Source organism: Cricetulus griseus, chromosome 3 (genome assembly GCF_003668045.3).
Source record: "Cricetulus griseus strain 17A/GY chromosome 3, alternate assembly CriGri-PICRH-1.0, whole genome shotgun sequence".
Lineage (NCBI taxonomy): Eukaryota > Metazoa > Chordata > Mammalia > Rodentia > Cricetidae > Cricetulus > Cricetulus griseus.
This window is the reverse complement of record NC_048596.1, coordinates 84,549,190-84,572,974: the sequence shown is the minus strand read 5'-3', so window position 1 is coordinate 84,572,974 and position 23,785 is coordinate 84,549,190. Positions and strand designations below refer to the sequence as shown.

General features: G+C 38.9%; 1 protein-coding gene across 1 annotated transcript; it reads left to right on the top strand.

Moving 5' to 3' along the window:
* The first annotated feature begins 10,930 nt into the window (after positions 1 to 10,930).
* On the top strand, positions 10,931 to 23,501 carry C3H11orf58 (chromosome 3 C11orf58 homolog). The gene is made up of 5 exons (XM_027410142.2): positions 10,931 to 11,145; positions 17,346 to 17,429; positions 19,949 to 20,009; positions 21,372 to 21,481; positions 22,472 to 23,501. The coding sequence occupies exons 1-5, from the start codon at positions 11,083 to 11,085 to the stop codon at positions 22,697 to 22,699; spliced, it is 546 nt and encodes a 181-aa protein (XP_027265943.1). The 5' UTR covers positions 10,931 to 11,082; the 3' UTR covers positions 22,700 to 23,501.
* The last annotated feature ends 284 nt before the right edge of the window (positions 23,502 to 23,785 follow it).

Genomic DNA, 23,785 nt, shown 5'->3' with positions numbered 1-23,785 from the left:
CTGCCAGGGAACTCCTACAGCTGATAAACACCTTCAGCAAAGTGGCCGGATACAAGATTAACACAAAAAAATCAGTACCCCTACTATATACAGATGATAAATATTCTGAGAAAGAAATCAGAAAAACAACAACCTTTACAATTGCCACAAACAACATAAAATACCTTGTGATGATGCTAACCAAAAAGTGAAAGATTTGTATCATAAGAATTTTGAGTCTTTAAAGAAAGAAATTAAAGAAGATACCAGAAAATGAAGGATCTCCCATGCTCTTGGATAGGCAGGATCAACATAGTAAAAATGGCAATCTTGCCAAAAGCACTCTATAGATTCAATGCAATCCCCATCAATATCCTAGCACAATTCTTCACAGACATTGAAAGAATAATTCTCAACTTTATATGGAAAAACAAAATGAAAACCCTGATATTAACCCACACACCTATGAACATCTAATTTTTGACAAAGAAGCTAAAGTTATACAATGGAATAAGATAGTATCTTCAACAAATGGTGCTGAAATAACTGGATGCTGGCATGTACAAGACTAAGATAGATCCAAGCCTATTGCCATGCACAAAACTTAAGTCCAAATGGATCAAAGGCCTCAACATAAATCCAGCCACAATGAACCTCTTAGAAGAGAAAGTGGGAAATACCCTTTAACGAATTGGTACAGGAGACTGCTTCCTGAACATAACACCAGTAGCACAGACACTGAGATGGACAATTAATAAATGGGACCTCCTGAAACTGAGAAGCTTCTGTAAGGCAAAGGACACAGTCAGCAAGACAAAATGGCAGCCCACAGAATGGGAAAAGATATTTACCAACCCCACATCCAACAGAGAGTTGATCTCCAAGAAGCTAGTCTCCAAAATACCAAACAATCCAATTAAAAAGTGGGGTACAGAATTAAATAGAAAATTCTCAATAAAGGAATCTAAAATGGCTGAAAGACACATAAAGTGCTCAACATCCTTAGACATCAGAGAAATGCAAATCAAAACAACTTTGAGATAACACCTTACTCAAGTCAGAATGGCTAAAATCAAAACACCAATGACAGTTTGTGCTGGAGAGAATGTGGAAAAAGGGAACTCCTCCACTGCTGGTGGGAGTGCCAACTCGTACAGCCACTTTGGAAATCAGTATGGTGGTTCCTCAGGAAAATGAGAATCAGTCTACCACAAGATCCAGCAATTCCACTCTTAGGCATATACCCAAAAGAAGCACATTCATACAACAAGGACATCTGTTCAACTATGTTCATAGCAGCATTATTTGTAATAGCCAGAACCTGGAAGCAACCTAGATGCCCCTCAACTAAAGAATGGATAGAGAAAATGTGGTACATTTGCACAATGAAGTACTACTCAGCAGGAAAAAAAAAATGGAATCTTGAAATTCTCAGGCAAATGGATGGAGCTATAAGAAACCATTCTGAGCTAGGTAACCCAGTCACAAAAAGACAAACAGGGTATGTACTCACTCATATATGGATTTTAGACATAGAGCAAAGGACTACCAGCCCACAATCCACACCACTAGAAAGGCTAGGAAATAAGGAGGACTCTAAGAGAGACACACATGGTCCCCCAGAAAAGTGGAAAGGGACAAGATCTCCTGGACAAATTGGGAGCATGAGGGGAGGGGAGAGGGAGCTAGGAGAATGAGAAGGGGAGAAGAGGAGGGGTGAGGAAGACATGAGGGAGCAGGAAGTTAGAGTTGGGGGAAGAATAGAGGAGAACAAGTTAAGAGATACCATAATAGTGGGAGCCATTATAGGTTTACAGAGAAATCAGGCACTAGGGAAATGTCTGTAGATCTACAACGATGACACCAACTAACAATCTAAGCAACAGAGGAGAGGCTATCTTAAATGCCCTCCCCTGATAATGAGATTGATGACTGACTTATATGCCATCCTATAGCCTTCACCCAGCAGCTGGTGGAAGTGGAAGAAGACACCCACAGCTAAACACGGAACTGAACTGGAATCCAGTTGCAGAGAAGGAGGAGTGATGAGCAAAGGGGTCAAGACCAGGCTGGTGAAACCCACAGAAACAGCTGACCTGAACAAGGGGGAACTCTTGGTTCCCAGACCGATAGCTGGGAAACCAGCATGGGGCTGATCCAGACCCCATGAATGTGGGTGTCAGTGAGGAGACCTCGGGAATCTATGGGGCCTTTTGTAGTAGATCAGTACCTATCCTTAGCGTAAGTATAGACTTTGGGAGCCCATTCCACATAGAGGGATACTCCCTGAGCCTAGGCCCTATCCCAAAGGACATGACAAACTCTGAAGACCCCCGCATGGAAGGCCTCACCTTCCCTGGGGAGCATAAAGGGTATAGGATAAGTAGGGTGTTAGTTGAGGGGGGCAGCGGAGTAGGGGAGGCAGAGGGAACTGGGATTGACATATAAAATAATCTTGTTTCTAATTTAAATAAAAATGGAGAGAAAAATAAAAAATAAAAATTGTAACAACAAAAAAAGTGTTAATTGTATACAGTTGCTCTAGAAAAAAATATTGCTTCCATTGACCTTTTTATTTGACTGATTTTCCCATTACCCTACACTTACTAAATTTCCAAGTTCCTTTTGTCAAATTCATTGTTTCCCACCCATAAAAGACTTACAGTTTTCTATAGGTTTACCTTCATGCTTTACCTACCAGTAGTTCTGCATGTTATATCCCTTAATTTTCTTTGGGTATTTTTGCCCATCCAACATAGATCTTGCTATTGCTTATTCCAATACACAGATTTCTTTGAAATATTCTGGACTTCTATCATCTTCAGAGCTCTAAGTTGATAGCTGTCATTCAGAATCTGTCATTACAGCCTGTTAGAAAAGTTTCAAAACATTAAATTTAGTAGTAGAGTCCAAAGCACTTTCCTGCTCATTCTAGAAACTCAAAATCCTATGTAAACGTGACTAACAACCCATTGTTCGAGTTCATTTTGATGGAATTCTTCTAAAAGCATGCTTATCAGTAAGTCACAGCTACCTTGTACAGCATGGAGCCCTCCCAATTTTATCACAGGAAGACCAAATCTCTGCTAGCTAATATAGTAACCAACAGCCATCTGTAACCTTTGGGTACTGGAAATGTGACTACCTCTGACTGAGATGTGCTGAAGTTTAAAATACCCATCAGATTGCTGAAGAAAAGAGGATCTCTCACTAGCTATATTTATTTATGATTACATGTGATTATGATTATTATATTTTGCTTCTACTATTTTAGGACTATTGAGTTTTCTAAAACACATTAACATTAATTTTACCTGTTTCTTTTTTACTTTTAAAAAAGATTTGTTTTATCTTTGTGTATACGAATGTGTATGTATCAGCCCCGTGTGTGTGTGTGTGTGTGTGTGTGTGTGTGTGTGTGTGTGTGTGTGTGTGTGTGTGCACCTTTAAATGCAGATGCCTGAGGAAACCAGAGAAGGCACTGGATCTCCTGGAGCCAGAATTATAGGCAATTGACAGTCATCAGACATGGACCAAAGAACTGAATCCAGGTCCTCTGGAAGAGCAAGCAAGTACTCCTAATCATTGAGCCAAGTCTCTAGTCCTTGGTTTTTGTTATGTTATTGTCCTCTATTTTTTTGTTTTGTTTTGTTTTTTGGTTTTTTTGTTTTTGTTTTTTGGGGTTTTTTGTTTGGTTTGGTTTGGTTTGGTTTGGTTTGGTTTTAGTTTTCTGAGACATGGTTTCTTAGTGTAGTCCAAGCTGTCCTGGAACTCACTCTACAGACCAGGCTGGCCTAGAACTCAAAGATCTACCTACCTCTGGCTGCGGAGTGCTAGAATTAAAGGATTGTATCACCATGCCTGGCTTGTTTTTGTCTTTATTTTACTTGTTTTTCAGGTAGTGGATATTGAACCCAGGACTTTGAACATTCTGAGCAAGGACCTACCACTGAACTTTATCTCTGCCTCAATGACCAGTTCTTCTACCAGTAGAAGTTTAGTTTACAAAAACAATGAGTAGCAAGTTAGCAGTTAAGAGTACTGACTACTTTTCCAAAGGACCCAGGTTCAATTCTCAGCACCCACATGGTGGCTTACAACTGTCTAATTCACAGATGTGTTACTTGGAAAATACGCAGGCAAAATATCAATACATATAAAATAAATAATTTTTAAAAGTATGAATAAATCATAAAACAAGGAAGGAAACTCTTTAGTCTTTTGCAAAGAACTTTACAAGAACCAAAATTTCAGGCTCTTTGATCAGTTTCTAAAAACTTGCTGTTCATAAAGACAGGCACAGGCATTGTTCTTTAACTAAACACTGCATCAGTAAAGAGTGTCAACATATAGCCTGGTTTTGCAGCTTGATTATAAACAAATTTAGGAGCAGCAGAACCAAGAGGTGCCAGTTCCTGTTAAAAATGTGCCTTTGGAGCCACTAGCAACTGACAGCATTCTGCCAAGGACATAATCACTTTCAAATACAGCAACTCCACCTCTTTTGTTCTTTTCCCCCATTTATTATAGGTTCAGAAATTTAAAATAAGCTATGAGCAACATCCTTTATGTCTGGTCTTTTTCACTTAATTTCCTTCCCCCACCTCCTTCCAGGTATTTTGTTTGGGGTTGGGGGGATTAAACAGAGTTCTAAGAAAACCTTTTATAACAGGTTCAAAAGTATAAAAGCCATTTCAAGCTCCAGACATTTGTAGCCTTTATTTCCTCAGTCCCTGAAAGGGCTTTTTAAATGTTAACAGCCCAGATAGGGCTGCTCTCCTACACTGACATTCCAGACTTTATTTCCTTTGTAGTCTTGAGTTCTTCCCTACCCTCAACCCCCAATAACCTCCATGCCAGCCTTTAAAACAAAACAAAACAAAACAATTTAACAGCAACAACAAAAAAGGATTCCAGTCACCATTATAAAACAGGCTGAGGCAATTTCTAAGAGCCCATATATGTGTTTCCTATAAATCATAAAAGTAAGATATTCTAAATCTTTACTTGGGGATTTGGTATGTCAACTAAACATGCTTCATTTCTAACTGGAAAGTTATTACAGCTAAATGTTGTTGGCCTTTTCTCCTCAGAAATGCTGAAATACAATCATCATCATTAAAAAAAATCATCAAAGACATGCTCACCTCTATACCCTTAAACTTCAGAAAGGGTGTCATGAATATGTGATTTGTCAGCCTAGTTTACAAGAGAATTCCTATGAGTAAATACACACATGAACATACGCACAGTACTGTACTGTTTTATTATTTTTCAAAACATCATGAAAGACAAGGTCTTGAGGGTTAGAAAGATTTTTTAATAAAGAGGACAACAGAATATCTATGATAGAAGAGCAGAGGGAAGGGGCTGGAGAGCTGGCTCAGCAGTTAAGAGTGCATACTACTTTGCAGAGGATCCAAGTTTGGTACCCAGCACCCAAATAGCTCAACCACCTCTGGCCTCAGAAGGAACCTGCACTCACATACACAGACCCACATGGACAGACACACCCAGAAATGCACAATGAAAAAATAAAGCTTTAAGACTTGCTTTAAAAGCAGAAAGGGACTACTAGGGAGGAAAGGCTCAGATGAAGTGTGTAAAGGGCAAGGATGGGAACGTGGAAAGAAGATCAACAAAAACAAAGTATGTACAAAAATGCCGCAATGAAATTCATTATTATGTATGTTTTTTAAAAAAGGAGGGTGGGGTCTTACTACATAGCTCGTGTAGACCAGACTGGCCTCAAACTCACAGAGATCCACCTCCCTCTGCCTTTCAGGTGCTGGAATTAAAAATGTGTGCCACTATGTCCAACAAGTGTGTTGATTTTTTAAAACTAAAAAGAAATAAAGCACATCCATGACCCCTGCCTTGCTAACTTTATAGTATTAGAAATAAGATGAGGCTGGAGAGATGGCTCAGCTGCTAAGAGTCCATGCTGCTCTTGCAGAGAACTCAAATTCAATTTCTAGCACCTGCATCAGGCAGCTCATAACCAACTATAACTCCAGCTCTAGGGGAAACCTCACACCTTTGGCCTCCTCCAATAACTGTACTAATATGCACATACCCCACACACACACACTTAGATAATTTTGAAAAATAGCAATAATACTAAATTCTTTTTAAAATTTAGAAGCACAATGCCCATCAGTAAGTGAAAGAGGAATAGTGGGGATGATGGAATAGCTGAAATATTTTTATGAGAGTTCCACTTTAAATTGAACTTGAATTGGGCATGGTGGTAGACTCCTATAATCCCACATTTTATAAACCTGAGACAAGAGGATTAGGAGTTCCAGGGCAACCTGAGCTCCAGACCCTGTCTCAAAACATAAAAGTTGGCTTTTAAAAAGTGGCTACAATTCCTGAGCCTTTTGGGGGTGGGGCAAACCCTAATAGTGTATAAACAATTCTCAAAAGAAGATACACAGCCAACAGATAGATGAGAAAATGCTCACCATTGCTAACCATTAGAGAAGAACAAACAAAATCTCAGTGTGATTGCCTCAATATATATATATATTGAGAATTCCAAGAAAAGACAAAGTTCACACACTACTGATGGAAGAATGTTGGTACAGCCATTGTAGAAAACAGCATGGAGATTTCTCAGAAAATTAAAAATAGAACTATCATATAGTACATAGCAATCATCCAACTGGTGTGTATACAAAGGAAATGAAGGCAGTATGTTGAAGAGACATCTGTGCTCCCATTTTTATCACAGCATTATTTATATAATAGCCAAGAAATGGAAGCAAGCTAAGCATCAATCAATAGATGAATAGATGACTATATATATATATATATATATATATATATATATATATATACACACACACACACACACACACACACACACACACACACACCAGAGCACCATTCAGCCTTACAAAGGAATGGAATCCTGTCATGCGTGACATTATGCATGGAACTGGAGAGCACTGAGTGAAATAAACCAGAAACAGAAAGACAAGTTCTGAGTGATCTACTCATCCATAGATTATTTAAAAGTTGACTTCATGGAAGTTGAGAGTGTTTTCCAGAGAAAGAACTGAGAAAAGAGAAGAATGGGGACAAGTTGTTGAATAGTACTAAGTTAAAGTTAGATAAGTGTAAGAAGTTCTGGTGTACTATTGCATAGTTGGTTACTGATGATGATAATGTAGATGATGTGCTGAATATCTTTAAAAACTAAAAGCCAAGTGAGGCTACACACATCTGTAATGCCAGCACTTGGGAGGCTGAGATAGGAAAATCGTGAGTTGAAGAACATACTGGGCTACATACAATTTCAGGCCAACCTAGGCTAGTGAGATGTTATTTTCAAGCGTCAGCAAAAGATAAAAAGACGAGAAAAAGAATTATGAATGTATTTACTATTAAAAATGTATCTGCATGGGGGAAGGGGAGGGAGGGAGGAGGAAGAGGAGGGAGGAAGAGGAGGGGGGAGGAGAACATAAGGGATCAGGAAGATTGGGTGGGGAGAGGAATAGAGGAGAGCAAGAAAAGAGACACATCAATAGAGGGAGCCACTATAGGTTTAAAGAGAAATCTGGCACTAAGGAAATGTCCAGAGATCTATAAGGATGACCCCAACTAGGACCCTAAGCAATAGTAGAGAAGCTGCCTTAAATGTCCTTCCCCTATAATGAGAATGATGACTACCTTAAATGTCATCCTAGAGCCTTCATCCTGTAGCTGATGGAAGCAGAAGCAGAGATCCACAGCTAAGCACTGAGCCCAACTCCTGGAATCCAGTTCCAGAGAGGGAGGAGTGATGAACAAAGGGGTCAAGACCATGCAGGGGAAACCCACAGAAACAGCATGGACCCCAGTCTGGCAGCTGGGGAACCAACATAGGACCAAACCAGGCCCCCTGAACATGGGTGTCAGCTAGGAGCACTGGGCAGTCTATGGGGCCTCCGGCAGTGGAACCAGGATGTATCCCTAGTCCACGAACAGACTTCCAGAGCCCATTTTCCATGGAGGGATACTCTCTTAGCTTAGATATACAGGGGTGGGCCTAGGCCCTGCCCCAAATGACTTAACAGATTTTTGATGATCCCTCATGGAAGGTCTCACCCTCCCTGGAGAGTGGATGTGGGATGGGATGGGGGGGGTTCGGTGGGGGGCATAGGAGGCTGGGAGGGAGAGGGAACTGGGATTGATATGTAAAATAAGATTGTTTCTAATTTAAATAAAATCTATAACAAAATAAAAAAATCTGAAGAGCTAGATATTTCTAAATAATAAAAGTGTGTATTCATTTAGAATAAAATAATCCTTAGAGGTTCAGCCCCTAGACATTCAGCACCTCCCAGACAGTAATTCAGTAATTAATCATTTTTGCTCATTTCTGTCCTTGCCAAATAGTCCTGATGTATTTGATAAATCAGTAAACTGAAACTTAAACTGTTACAGTTAAAATTTAAATTCTTTGAATGCAGACAATATGTCATTTATGTATCCACTAAAAATGTTTGGTAGAATTTCCTTAATGTGTAGACACTCAAGGGTTATCAGAGAATATCTGAGATAGTACAAATGTAAGACATTCACTAACAACCACTCTGTGGCATTGTGCCAGAAAACATAAACAAAAAATGGAGCAGGGTTGGTCTCAGTACTAAAGAAGGTGTTTAATAGCTCGATTGGTGACTGAGTCTATTCTTGTTAACAAAAAGAGTATTTATTGTTGAGTCTCTGTGAAAATTTATCCCTACCACTGTACAATTTCATCTTCATATCTAGTTTTCTGAACATGAACTGAGTCAAGTCTGTTCTACAGATACAGTCTTATCTATTCTGAGGTTTGCTTTGCTTGTGATGATGTTTTATAACTTGAAGACATGACCATCCAGATGTGCCACAAATCTGGTGAACAAAAGACATGTTATTAACTCATTAAATTTTTCTGGACTTTATTAGTAAAGTTAAAATTATTTAGTAGCACTAACCTTATTGATAATCTTTTTTTTATCCTAGAATTAGTCTTTAAGTAGCTATTGAGCCATCTTATTTTGCCAGTAACATGTCTAATCTACTTGAAGTGAATTATAATCATCTTATTTTGTAACTTAAATGTAATTCCATTATAATTGCACTTATAAAAACTAAGCAAGTTTATGAAGTTAGTAAGATATTTTCATTCTAGTGATTAAGAAAATCCACTTCTAAAAGTGTTTTTCCTCATCATAGGTTTATTCCTATGTGCTTTGCTTGGCTATGCTTATTAAATATAGCTCCAAATGCATTTCTATATCATTTACTTAAAAGCTATTCTGTTTCAAAAATAAAGGAACAGAATTTGGATCTATGACTGCAGCAGTTAAGAAACTTTCTCAGACTCTGAAGATCCCCATGGAAGTCCTCACCTCCCTAAGGATCAGAAAGGTAGGGTGTTAGTAGGGAGTAGGGGTAGGGTGTTAGTAGGGGGCAGGGTTGGAGGGGAGGGAAAGGGAACTAGGATTGACATGTAAAACAATCTTATTTCTAATTTAAATTTAAAAAATGGGAAAAAGAAAAGAAAAGAAACTGTCTTTCAGTGTGCAGTTTTAAGTTTTGGAGTTGGGGGGGTTGTTGTTTTGTTTATTTAGTTTTTTTTAAGTGGAGGTTTCAACTGTAGGCCAGGCCGACCTGTCTAGCACACTAGGTAGGAGAGGATGACCTTGAATTTCTAATCTTCCTTTACCATCCCAGGTACTGTGTCTACAGGCATGGCATGCCTGCCTCACTTTGAGTAAAATTCTATCAACGGTTCAGCTTCATCTAAAATCTAGGAAAGTAGTATTTGTATGTAAGCGGTTAAACTAGAATGACTGTTGAATACAGAAGCTGACAGTTAAATTTGTTTCACATGCCACTCAGGATGGAGATTTACACTACACTTTTATCTTACTTTAAAACCCATCTTTTTGTCAGGCAGTGGTGGCACACGCCTTTAATCCCAGCCCTCAGGAGGCAGAGGCAGTAGGATCCCTGAGTTTGAGGCCAGCCTATCTACAGAACAAGTTCATTTTCATTAACTGAACACTGAACGACAAGGTTTTAGGAGAAGCTTAGTCATTGTTGGGGCTGGGAAGAAAAAGGGGAAATGGGGAGGCAGGAAACGGAAACGGGCTTGCAAATGGGAAGAACATTGAATTATCTATCCCAAGGGGGTGATGTCTTGGAACTAGACTGAGGTGACAGTTGAAGGTAGTGAAATCCAATTGTATTGTAACTTTAAAGAGGTTATTTTATGTGAAAGTCACCCCCCCCCCCCGTGGGTTGGGGGATACGGGATTTTTTGGCAGAGGCAGACTTCAGTCGGTGAAGTCTCAAATACTCTGTACGGGGAAGAACGGGTCATTCCTACCTACTTCACACTAAGCCCCATAGAAATCGTTCCAACTCCCTCAGGTGGGCCTCAGTATCAAAAACAACCAATTAACCAGTCATCTGCATTATACTGAACTCATTTCAGTGAATACTAGAAAATAGCAAGAAATTAATCAGAATCGTCTAGACGTCTCGAGCGAGCACTAGAGACCACACTTCAGGGTGGGGAAAGGTTTTTTAAAAGGTTTTTGTCTTGGGCCGAGGAGCTCGTATTAAGTCTCAAACGTTACATTCAAATCTATGTGCTTAACTATGATAGGTGTGTTTACCAACAGGACAGAATCTCATAGAAAAGGGGTAATAACCCACTCTAGGCCTTTCTGTGGCAACGAAGTTCTTCACCAAGGATCACCACCATACCCATCCGCGGGAAACCTCCCTTTACACGCCGCCGAAGAAAGCGTAGCCTCTGAGAGCACTCCCGCCACGCCGCGCGAGAGGTGTCGCTCGGCCTCCTGGGAATTGTAGTTTAAGCCACTAAAGACGGCTTAATCAGGCCAGTAAAGAGAGAGTCCGAAAAACTACAACTCCCGGAGTGCTCCGGGGCGGCGAGCGGCCGCAGCAGTGACGACTGTGGCGGAGAAGGCCCGGAGGGGCTCTGCGTTCTGGAGTGGCGCTGCTTGGGCCGGTGGCTGAGTGAGAGCTGCTGGTGTCGCGATTGAGGAGAACTGCGAGTGTGTTCAGCCTGTCCCCTTCGGGATCCCAGCCACGATGAGTGCTGCCCGGGAGTCTCACCCACACGGGGTGAAGCGTTCAGCCTCCCCCGACGACGATGTAAATAACAATGGATGAGGGTTGAGGCCTACTAAAGGCCGGGATGGGTGGATGAAGTAGGAAGTCCCCGAGGTACCTGGAGGGGAAGGGAGGGGGGCGCAAACGAGGGGATGTCGCCTTTTTTCTTACTAGGATCTGAGGGTTTGAAGAGACCAGCGTAGGAAAGAGGGAGTAGGGTGGGTCAAGGAAGGAAACCCTGAAAAGACTCGAAAAGGAAAAGAGCTTAATCCAGATGTCTCTGCGTTTTGGGGTGCTGGTGAAGCTCCTTTATTAGGCATTTCAGAATGTCATACCCAGTTTTAGGTTTAAAATGCTCACTGACAATGGCGAAATGTTCGATCACATTTGGACAAATTTTCCGGCCTGAATAATTTTTTGCAGTGTACTGGTAATTGCTACCCTTATCTGCGCCAGTCATAATAAACAGACCGGTATTGGGCCGAAGATTGTGATAGACAATTTGGTAATGGAATAATGGCGAGGTCAGAGGCAGTGAGACCTAGAAGCCCATTTTGATGTCAAAATCCTTTCTGCCTTTCCTCTCATGTCTTCAGCTTATCAGTTTAAAAAGTGTCCCTTATAACCTGTTAAATACCAACTGCAGTGCCAGACACTGGGAATTGAAAGACTAACAAATATGATGCTAATGTTATGTTTATCTTAGCTCTAGCATAGTGTCATGGAAACGTCAGGTAACTTGTACACTTAAAACTAGGTCCTCCTATAATGAAATCTTTGGGAACATTGATGGGGAAATGAGTGGGGAGGGCATATGAGGAAGTCATCTTTGAGGTAGATGAAAGCTGGTCCCATTTAAATTAATACACGGTTAGCCTCAGAATTATAATTTTTGGTGCAGTCTAGTGTCTTTCATACGTCCTTTGTGAGCCATAAAAGGTTCCCTGAACGATTTGTAGTTAATAAGAGAATTCCAATCCTTCTTTGATTGGAAGATGAGGTGAGGACCAGAATAGTAAGAGCATTTAAATAGATTTTAACCCTGTATGGAAGATAAGCAATCAATAAAAAATTGGGGGAATTACTGGTTCTACTAAATCTGAGATTTATTCATGTCCCCATCCTCCCTGCTACTGGAATTTAGATCTTACATGGTTAATACAGTCTTTCTGCATTTGTAAGGAATTTCTCTAGGTTTTTAGTGATCTAGACTTTAAAATAGAACTAAAAGAGCTGTTGCATTGTTTTCCTCCTGATACTAACTGGATTTCTGTGATGTCACATGTCTGCTTTGACAGACTCAGAAATAAAACAACTTTTAGCTGGATTGAAAAAAAAATCTATTTGACATTAGAACATTAACAGAAGGTCTTTGATGAAATCAGTTTAAAGTAGATGAACTTTGATACATTTCCAATCCTATAAGTAATTGTCTTTAAAGGTGATTATAGTTGCATTTCAAGATTGGAACTTGACACTTTGCCTATACTATCATAAAAATGATTTTGTTGTTAATGTTATGGTATTATACAGTAACTTGTCCCTTAACAGTGGTTTTCTTATGTCAGTTTCCTTTGTATTTGTTTATTATTTTTATGGCTAGTTGGATGTTATCTTCCTTTTTTTAGTTTTTTTTTTTTTAAATCTCATTTGTATTTTCAAAATACACCTGGAAATTGTAGAAAATCAACAGAAATGTGTTAGTATCACTTAATGTAAAAGATTAAGTTTTTTTGATTCAATGACTTCACATGTAATTGAGGGCAACAAAATAGTTTTAAAAGATTCTGAAAGTAGATATCACAGAATACCCTGCTAGGAAAAGGAAGAGAGAAGTAGAGTTGATTGCAGTCTACAGTAAGGAATAGTGAAAAGAGTTTATTGGGATTTCATTTGGTTTAGTTGAAGTTGAGAATGAAAGCTGTCTTATCAGTGTGGGAGGTAAAGAATCACAAGTAGTGTCAGGCAGTGTGTTTCAGAATGTAGCATTTTTGAAATGTGCTTGCTGTTCTTGGAAAGGAAGAACCAAAATATATATATATGCTTTTAAAAATTAAAGATTAGAGATTGTAAAAGATAGGGTAATCAGATAAAACATTGTCAGGATGTTTGCTGCTGTGTCCTTGTGGATGTGTGTGTGTGTATGTATGTATGTATGTATGTATGTATGTATGTATGTATGTATGTATGTATGTATGTTGGTCATTGAAACATGGGCCTTAGCTGGGCGTTGGTGGCACATGCCTTTAATCCCAGCACTCGGGAGGCAGAGGCAGGTGGATCTCTGTGAGTTCGAGACCAGCCTGGTCTACAAGAGCTAGTCCCAGGACAGCCTCCAAAGCCACAGAGAAACCCGGTCTTGAAAAACAAAACAAACAAACAAACAAACAAAACATGGGCCTTATGTATAAGCTACAACCCCAGCCTGAGTATGCTCTTGTAATAGAAGAAGAAATTGGAAAAATTGGGTTCTAGATACTGTGTTTTTCACTTTTTATAGTTTTGCAACTGTGATGCCTACAACACTAGCTAATTTAGTTCCATGCAGTATGCTGTGAAATAGGCAGAAGTTGTGGCCAGAGCACGGGAGCAGCTCACTTGGTTTCTGTGCCTTAGTGTCCTTTATTATCTGTCTGTTGGTTTGCTTGTTGAACTGCTGTGGGAAGCTCTAGAGAGAATGGGAGTGGAAGGTTCCTTGTAAGTTAAAGAACATTGCATGTTGAGTACCCCTTAGGCTGAGAACCAGGAGTGTTTTGGGTTTCAGAATTTGTTGGGTTTGGGAATATATTTGCATATTCATAAACTATCTTAAGGATAAGGTCTGAGTATAGGTAGGTGATTCACCTATTTCATGCATACTGACACAAATATGCCCCAAGATAACTAAACAATAGTTTGAGTGCACCTATCGCTGACTGTTAGTTACCTTGTGAGGTATTTGTTCCATGTTGGCATTCAGAATAACTTTTGGAGTAACAGCTTTTTAGGTTTTCGGATTAGATTCTTAACATGTATGCAATTCTTAGTATGTTATTGAGACTGTTTCTTTTGCTGGTAGTAGTGGTGGTTTGGTTTTTGGTGCTGGGAATCACGTGCTAAGCAAGTGCTCTGCCACTGAGCTGTGTCCCCAGCCCTGGGGATTTTGACTCAAGGCTACTATGTAGCTGAGGCTGGTATTACATTTTCTGTGTAGCACCAAGATAATTAGACTTAGGACACTGCTGCCTTCATCTCATGATTATAGGCATGCACCACCACACCAGGCATAAAATAGACTTCTGAAAAGTCTTGGTAAATAAGGAATTAAAACTTAAGTTAAATGTTAGTGTTGGCTCACCAGAGCAAGTGGTTTAGTGAGAATAAGAATTGAGCGAGTAGTGGTACTTTATCATCATATTGAGCTAGAAATACTTAAAACTAATTGACCTATAAAAAGATCTGTGAAGTCACATGGAAAGGAATAGAGATTTATAACTTAGGCAGCCAGAATTACGAGAGCTTATAATCTCCTCCACCAAATATAATTTAGAACAAGAGGGTCTAATATGGTGCAAATGCTTTTAACTCTCATATGCCAAGGAGGAGGATTTCTTATTGTTTTAAAAATTCTTTATGTTTTTATTTTAAATAAAATTTTATTTGGAATTAAAAAATTCTTTAGATACTGTAATTTTCAGAGAAGTAAAAGGGAAATATCAGTGACTACTAGAATTTTAGTATAAATTTAACAATAAAAAATCCATTTGTTTTTGTTTTTTGAGACAGTTTCTCTGTAGGTTGGGTACTGTCCTAGAACTCTCTTTGAAGACCAGACTGGCCTTGAACTCACAGAGATATGCCTGCCTCTGCCTCCTGAGGGCTGGGATTAAAGGCGTGCACCACCACCACCTGCCTCAAATCCAAACTCTTACTCTATAGGTTTCTGTTTTAACAGTCTGTAAACCCAGAGAGTTAGTATCTTGTGGATACAGCTAATTACTCATTGGTGTCATATATGAACTAGAACATATGGTAAAATATTACTTATTCATTTCTAATAGGTTTTAGCTTTATCATTACCTCTACTTGCATTTTCATAATCAAAATGTAATACTTAGATTCTTTGAAAACTGAGTACTTACCATTTTGTGTTGGAGGTTTTTCACCTTTGCTCCATAATTGTAAAACATTTTCATTTTTTATTATAAATTTAGTTAGAATGATCAATCCAATGAATGTCTTCATTTCTATATCATCTTTTTCTTTTAGTCAAGTCACCTTTGTATCCACACCTGCCTTCAGCCTTTGCCCATTACAAATCAAGTAAATGTTGCACACATATAATAAAAGATGAAGTAAAAGTCAAGCATCCTTTTAGAAAAATGAGATGGCCCCAGCTCTTCTTGCAAAATGAAACTCTTACTGCAAAACGGAGCCCTTCCCGTTGAGTGGCTTTCTGGATGAGGGTACCATATTTTATTCTTGTTTTTGTCTCACATTGATTCATTGGTTGGAAAAGAATTCACCTAGTACTTTATAATACGAAGAGTCGGTCTGAGTTATTCGTATGTAACTTCATCCTCATTTTTAGCCTATAATTCTATACTACATGCTATTTTACATTCTTTTTATTATTGTTGTTGTTGGTTAGTTTTTGTGTGGGGGGGTACATTTTGCCTACATATGTGTCTGTGCACCACATGTGTGACTGGTGCTCATACAGAACAGAAGAGGGTGTTGGTTTACTGGAACTGGAATTGACAGTTGTGAACTGCCATGTGAGTGCTGGGAATCAAACCCAGGTTCCCTAGAAGAGTATCCATTGCTCTTAACTAGTGAGCCAGCTCTCTGGCCCTCTTTTTTTATCTTGATTCTGAAATGCCTTCTGTCAGTTTTCTTTTTGGGTGGAAAATTATTCTGCACAACAGAGCCATGATGACTTGACATTTTGACACAATATAGTGCAAAAAATTTTTCACTGTTTCCTTTTAGTGCTATTGAGGATGACTGGAAATGATTGGTAGGATATAATGAAATGTTTCAAAATGAAGAGAAAAATACAGTTATTAGGATTCTATAGTACTTAAATTGACATTTTAAACAGTCCAGTGGACCCATTGTAACTTGAAAGATACAATGACTTTTGCAAAATACAGTGATTTTTAGTCTTTTTGTCTGCTTTTTATTTTTCTGAGACAGGGTTTCTCTGTAGCCCTGGCTGTCCTGGAACTCACTGTGTAGACCAGGCTGGCCGTGAACTCAAATATCTGCCTACCTCTGTCTCCCAAGTGCTGGGAGTATTTAGTCTTTTTTTGGTTTTTCGAGACAGGTTTCTCTGTGTAGCTTTGGAGCCTATCCTGGAACTGCTCTGGAGACCAGGCTCGTCTCGAACTCACAGAGATCCGCCTGCCTCTGCCTCCCGAGTGCTGGGATTAAAGCCATGCGCCACCAACGCCCGACTGTATTTTAGTCTTTTTAAAAGTAAATTTTCTTCTTGTTCTTTGGAGGATCTCTAAGAAAGAATAAAAATTACAACATTTTGGTTCTAATAAATAGTTGGAATCCCCCCTTAAAAAAAACTAAAAGATTATGATAACATGCTGTCTCTTAGAATATCAGCAAAGTAGTTTTTTTTATTACATTTTATTTTGTGTGTAGGTGCATACATGCACACTCAGCATCATTCCAAATGCCACACACGTGAAGGTCAGAGGACAGCTCGTGAGAGTTGGTTCCTTCTACCTTGTGAATCCCAGCCTAGGTTGTCAGGCTTGGCTGCAAACACCTTTTCCCATTGAGACAATTCACTGGCCCAAACCCAAAACCCAGTATTTTTAAAGCTCTGGTTAACAGTCCTGGCTGCCTTTTGGTACTAGGTGCTCTAGTCCTCTTCAAGGCTTGATCTAAGGCAGTGGGTGTCAAAGTGCATCACAGTGGGTGTCACAGATTTGCATCCTGGAGCCCAGGACTCAAAGACTTTGAAGGAGTGTGTATACAGTAATATATGAGTGAGCACTCCATGTGATTCTGGCATTTGCAGGCTTTATAGACAGAGCTGTACTGTAACAAAAGTAAAGGGTTCTGCCATGAGGTAAGAGAAGGGAGCCTAGCTGAATTCAGATGTGACATATTGGTTTACTTCTTAAGAACCATGAGTCCCAGTTAATTAAAACTGACAAAAGAAAAGTTGGAGTTACAGGTGGACTTTAAGTATTTTAATATTTGTAAATGCAAAAATAAAAACACAAAATAATCTCTTGCAGCTTGGATCTAGCAATTGGGAAGCAGCAGACTTAGGCAATGAAGAGAGAAAACAAAAGTTCTTGAGACTTATGGGTGCAGGAAAGGTAAGCATTATATGTTTATGGTTTTATCTTTTTAAAAACAATGCTGTGTTTGTAGGGGTTAAGTGAGGAGAATGGGGCACCTCAGGTTACATTTTCTTCTGCTTGGTTTATTTTTGGCTTTGGGAAATACACCTAGCCTAACCAAACACTTTGAGTGTATATTATTTCTGAACCAGTTCTGGGCTTTTCTGCACCTTCAGCTGTGTGATTGAAGACTGTAAGTAGAAAATTGGATTTGTGTAGAGTTAGCTAATTGCTTGCTACCCATTCTATGATGGTTTTCATAGAAGGCATTTCTAAGCATGTTATTTTGTAGAAACCTCTGCCCAAAGTCAAAAATCTGTATTTCATAGCCCTTAAAAGTAGCAGCCAGAGGCCTAATTTTAGAAATGTTGTATGTGTTTTGTAGTACGTTCCAGTTTAATTAAAGATGTAGTTAACAGGTGCTAAGTAAGCACTCTTTGAAAACCTTTCTTTTCTTAGCAGTCTTGTTTTACAAACTACATTAGAAAACATTAGGAGAGCATTTTCTTCTTTTCAGCACTCAAGATGAAACCTCACCCTTTGTTTTTGTTGTACCCAGAAACCCTACTGTGTTTCACCAGGAGCTACTGATTACCTGCTATATACTAGTGCCACCCTGGGTCCTGGGTGTCACAGATGGTCATGTGTTGAGAGCTGTTGTATATTTGAAGAAACTAAAACTAATACAGAATCATCACTGTGCGAAAACATATAGTGATGGCAATTCTCTCTGGCTTTGCTGCACAATAAGACTTCCCAGAAATAGGTGTAGGAAAATCTGCAAGCTGAGTGCCCCAGATCCCAGAGCAGAGGGTTCTGAGTGGAGAGGGACTGAGGAAATCAGACCCTCACAGAGCCTTCAGGGTGTATTTGTGCAATGAATCCATAATCCTTGCTTGCTATGAGTTTCAATTTTTCACAGTACACGTTTTCTCTTGGCTTCTGCAAATAAAATTTGTTGAAAGGTTTGTAAAGTAATAATTTAAGAAACATGTTCAACTACTAGAATGAAAACTCTGAAAGTACTAAAACATCCTAACAGGATCTATAAAATGTGGTGAGTAGTAAATGGGCTCTTTACCATCACGTAGATCTTTACCTAAAGGGTGGGAGGTGGAGCTCAGACATAGGATTTCCCCCCATTTTTTTTTTCCTTTTCTGGTGCTGGGAAGCCAGGGCCTTGTATATGCTAGATAACTGCTTATACCAATAAGATATATTTCCAGTCTCCCTTGAAATGTTTTAATTAACAGAACTAACAGACTTAAGTGGGAGACACAGGGAGACATACAGGTGTCTGCACTTGTGCTTCTTGGTGGTGCTTTAGATCACATTTAACCTTTCCCTCTTTTCATGGGTCCTTTCTTTACTTTCAGAAATGAAGTAGGACTATAAAGAGTGGGCTGAACTAACAAAATGAAACTAGTTATATAAAAATTTTGAATCAAATTATTTTTATGTTTTGTATTGTTGTAAGGTCTGTTTTTAACAGATTGAAGTAGAGGGTTTATTGTAATCTGATGAAGAACTAGCTAGTTAATTGTAAATTATAAAGACTAATGCTCACTTTCATTTTCTATTATTTGGTACATTATAAGTATTATTTTGCTTTCAGTCTACATAATTTCTTTGCTTTCTTTCTAAGATATTCTTGTGGCATCACAAAGAGATGGTAAAAAGGTTTTTAAGAAAAGCAGTAGGCGTAGGCATGCTGATGGCACACACTTTTAATCCCAGCACTTAGAAGGCAGGCAGATTTCTGAGTTGCAGGCCAGCCTGGTGTACAGAGCAAGTTCTAGGACAGTACACAGAGAAATGGGGGTAGAGGGTGGGAGGACACTCAGCAGCAAAGAAAATGCTTGGACTGGCTTAACTTTCTTGTTAATCTATCTCATTTAAAATTCCAGCCTGGGCTGGGCATGGTGGTGCTTACCTTTAATCCTATCACTTGGGAGGCAGAAACAGGTAGATCTCTTTTGAGTTTGAGGTCATCCTGGTCTACATAGTGAGACCTTGTTTCCAAAAATAAATCCAACCTGATCTCTAGCCTTTGACTTTTCTGTTAATCTCTATTTTGTTTTGATTGCACTACCTTCTAGTATAGTATGATATATTTACTGATTACATTTGTGTACCTCTCTCTCTTTTTTTTTTTTTTTTTTTTTTTGAGGTTGAGAAGAAAAACATTTATTAAACTGCTGTTGTCACCAAGCCAGGGATGACCATTGATTTTTTTTTTTTTTCCCCTGCACAACCTTGGACCCTGAATCCTTAGCTTATTATCAACTTAACTTTTCTATGTAAGATTGTGTACCTCTTTCTAATTCTTCTCCTTGCTAGGATGTAATTCTATAAAGACAGGGATATTGATTTATTCCTTGGTCTTCAGAATATTTCAGAAGCCTGAGATAGTTTCCACTACCTAGTAGTGGGTATCCTGTAAGTACATTGAATGAGCAATTTCAAGTTTTAATATATTTTTCACCTTCTTGCAGAAAGAACACACTGGTCGTCTTGTTATAGGAGATCACAAATCAACATCTCACTTCCGAACAGGTAAGAAAGTAAAACACTAAAATAGAGGAGCTAAATCTGTATTATTTTATGCTTTTCTGTGCATAGTTCTGTTAATTAAAACATTTCAAGGGAGACTGGAAATATATCCTGTTGGTATAAGCAGTTATCTAGCATATACAAGGCCCTGGCTTCCCAGCACCAGAAAAGGAAAAAAAAAAAATGGGGGAAAATTGCTTTAATAAAAACCGAAAATGAATTTGATTTTAATTAAGCCTGCTGGAAAGTAAACATTAGTCTTGGTTGCTACTAATTAACAGGATAATATAAATTAAATGTAACAAAAATTTTAATTGAATCATTTAACTTTATACAGTCTATTTTATGTAGTATATTTCAGAAATCAATTGATCTCTCACTCTTTTTTTTTTTTTTTTTTTTTTTTTGAGTTTTCGAGACAGGGTTTCTGTATGTAGCTTTGCAAACTAGGTTGGCCTCGAACTGACAGAGATCTGTCTGCATCTGCCCCCCAAGTGCTGGGATTAAAGGGTGCCCCACCACTGCCTGGCTTTGATCTTTCATTTTTTTGACATTAAGTTATTTCAGAATGATTTGCATTGTTCCATAAGGCAGAACATCAGCTTTGCAAAATGAAAAAGCATTTTAGCATTTAACACTTCCTCTTTTAAAATTGAGAATTGTAGCAAAATGAAATGACATATATGCATAAAAAAGCCATAACAAAATTCAGCACATGGTGGTATGCTCACTGAATAATAAATGCCAAAAACATTGAGAGACCTATGAAGAAAAAATAACCCAAACCACAAATATTTGTAATTGGAAACTAAAATTGCTTTCATGTTTATACACTAAAGCTCTGTGCCCAGAGTCTTAAGTGGGCATTGTTGGGGACCATCAGTTTTAAGTGGGGTCACGAGGCTATTAGTGTTCTGTTTCATAGTGTGAAGTGCAAACAACAAAAATGTCACATCATTAAATAACATGGGATTTTTAGTTTATTTGTTTCTGCTAGCTGATAAGCAAAGACAAGCAAAAGAACCATTACCAAGCCACTTTGAGATGACCTTGAATTCTCTAAGCAAGATTTTCATTCTTCGTTCAAAAACAGATGCTCTTGGTTATCAGAGGTTTTAGGTGACTTGGAGAGAACCTTCAGAGTGGCCATTGGACACTTTTGAAAGTCACCATAAATATGTCTGTCAACTACTGTGTTTATTAGGTGGGCACTGTGCTATAGAAACTGTCCACAGAATGCAAAGTTAGTCACAGTTAGAGAACTCAGGCCTGAATAGAATAGCATCTGTGTTGTGGGTCTTTTTGTGTAATCAAATGTTTTTGTTAATTTGACTGAAACATAACCAAAGTACAATGGACACGCAGGGGAAGAAGACAAGAAAATTAATGAAGAACTGGAGTCTCAGTACCAGCAGAGCATGGACAGTAAACTATCAGGCCGATACCGGCGGCACTGTGGACTTGGCTTCAGTGAGGTAGTAATGTGTTTTCATTGACTGGGACATAAATCAGTTTCACTTTGATATTTGGGTTGCCAGAGCAGCCAAGATGCTAATAGAGAAAGAAGAAAAAAAAAAAAAACAAGAATAGACAAGAAACTTTTGTCAAATACTTAATACTCTTATAGCACATCTCTGTTACTATATAATCAAAATGATGTTCTTAAGGATTTGAAGTGAGCTTCCTTATTTGTTTATTGTGTATGCAGTGTTCTGCCTGCACGCCAGAAGAGGGCACCATATCTCATTACAGATGATTGTGAGTCACCATGCAGTTCAGTTGCTGGGAATTGAACTCGGGACCTCTGAAAGAGCAGCCAGTCCTCTTAACCTCTGAGCCATCTCTCCAGCCCTAAAATGAGTTCTCTAATGTTGGCTTGATGTAAATTCTGCTTAACTTCTAGGTGCACCTTTAATGGCCATGAATAAAAGTTTATAAAAAATAAAATATTTCGTGTAAGTTTTAAATACTGGCTTAGGTTTCTTAGCTGTTTCCTGAGTGGTCTCTGGAAAACATGGTGATGTGTAATGACTAATAGTGTTAATTTACTAATAGATGCTGTTTCGGGAAGAGAAAAGACAGTAATTTTCAAGCTAGGGGAGGGAGACGGGGATTGCCCCTGAGAAGTTTTCCTTAAAGTCTGAAGTGGCTGTTCTCAGTCTCTCCTCAGCAGCCAGGGATTTTAATCTGTTGGTAAAATAGTAACCTAATGCTATCAAGTGAACTGGTTTTTTGTTTTGCTTTGTTTGAGACAGGATCTCACTATGTAGCTCATGTTGGAATTGGAACTCACAGAGACTTACCTGCCTCTGCCTCCTAGCTGCTGGGATTAAAGGCATGCACCACTATATTCCAACTAAGTGAGATATTTTTAAGACAGACAAAACTAGGATCAGTCCCAGTCTCCCAGTTTCTACACTGGCCAGTGGTGCTTGTTTTTCCTTAACAGGCCTTTGGTGTTTTAGGTAGAAGATCATGATGGAGAAGGTGATGTGGCTGGAGATGATGATGATGATGACTCGCCGGATGCCGAGAGTCCAGATGACTCAGACAGTGATTCTGAGTCTGAGAAGGAGGAGTCTGCAGAAGAACTCCATGCTACTGAGCATCCTGATGATGCAGAAGACCCGAAGAGCAAAAAAGATGCAAAGAGCAATTATAAGATGATGTTTGTCAAGTCCAGCGGCTCATAACTATTAAATACTTAGTCTTTGTATTAAAAGTAAGCCTTATTGTTATAATGCACAGTGGAGGACTGCTTATAGAGCACAGACCTTTGTATTATAATTTTTAAAAAGGCCCTTTTAAATAACTACAAAGAGTGTTTGCTTTCAAATGCCATGGATTACACTTTTCCGGGCATGACTATAACCATTTTTGTAAAGAGTCAGAGTTGTATAAAATGAGAAATAAATACTGTACTCAGCTTCCTTTCATATTAGCATCGTCAGCCCTCTTACCACCTTTTCACCCCTGCAGATGCATTATGGGGGACACTTACTTTGCTTGTGGTAGCTCTTTCAACTTTGTGTTTTAGGTTTGTTCCTATTTTTTCTCTTATATAATTCATTTGATACTGTGACGCATTCATGAGAAATGTTCCCTTGGTTACACTTTGTTAAAGCAGACCTGTCCATCATGGATGTGTGCCAACAGCCACGCCGCCACACTGCAGACCATTGTTGACAGTCCATGCTTGCTAAGTCTCCTCCCAGACCAGAGCAGCGCAGAAGCAAGCACAGGACACTGGTGGGCAGAGGTGCAGCCGTCACATCATCATTTAGAAGGTTGTGAACCCAAAATGTCTTTATATAATTTGATTTCATTGTATAGTAAAGTTTTGATAAAATTTGGCCAGTTTTTACAGAAGATTTGCTCATTTAGTCCTGTGTATTTAGACATAAGTAAAACTGGATTTTTTTTTTTTAAGTACTATGTGACCAAAGTTCATTTTTTCCTCCTAAGGTCTAAATAAAGAGAAAGCAGTTTCCCATATTTGGTTGTGCTGCCTTTATCCTCATTGTCTGTAAATGGGGAATAGGCTTATTGAGTAAGAAACTGGAAAACATGTTCATCTTACACATTTCCCTAGACTAATGGCTGAAAGCAAGCATTACCAGGTAATTGTGCTGCTGCTAGATAAGACAGGATTTATCTGGCTGTTCTCTACTTGATTTGTACAGCGGATTAACACAGGTGCATTACAGATGAGAATCCAACCTGTCTTAAGAACTGACCTGTTACATGTCTATACTACAGTATGTGCCTGATGGGTTAGA

Coding starts and splice junctions, on each gene's coding strand:
- C3H11orf58 (XM_027410142.2), top strand. CDS start 11,083: ATGAGTGCTGCCCGGGAGTCTCACCCACACGGGGTGAAGCGTTCAGCC. Junction 17,430..19,948: donor GACTTATGGGTGCAGGAAAG/GTAAGCATTATA, acceptor ACCTTCTTGCAG/AAAGAACACACTGGTCGTCT. Junction 21,482..22,471: donor GTGGACTTGGCTTCAGTGAG/GTAGTAATGTGT, acceptor TTGGTGTTTTAG/GTAGAAGATCATGATGGAGA.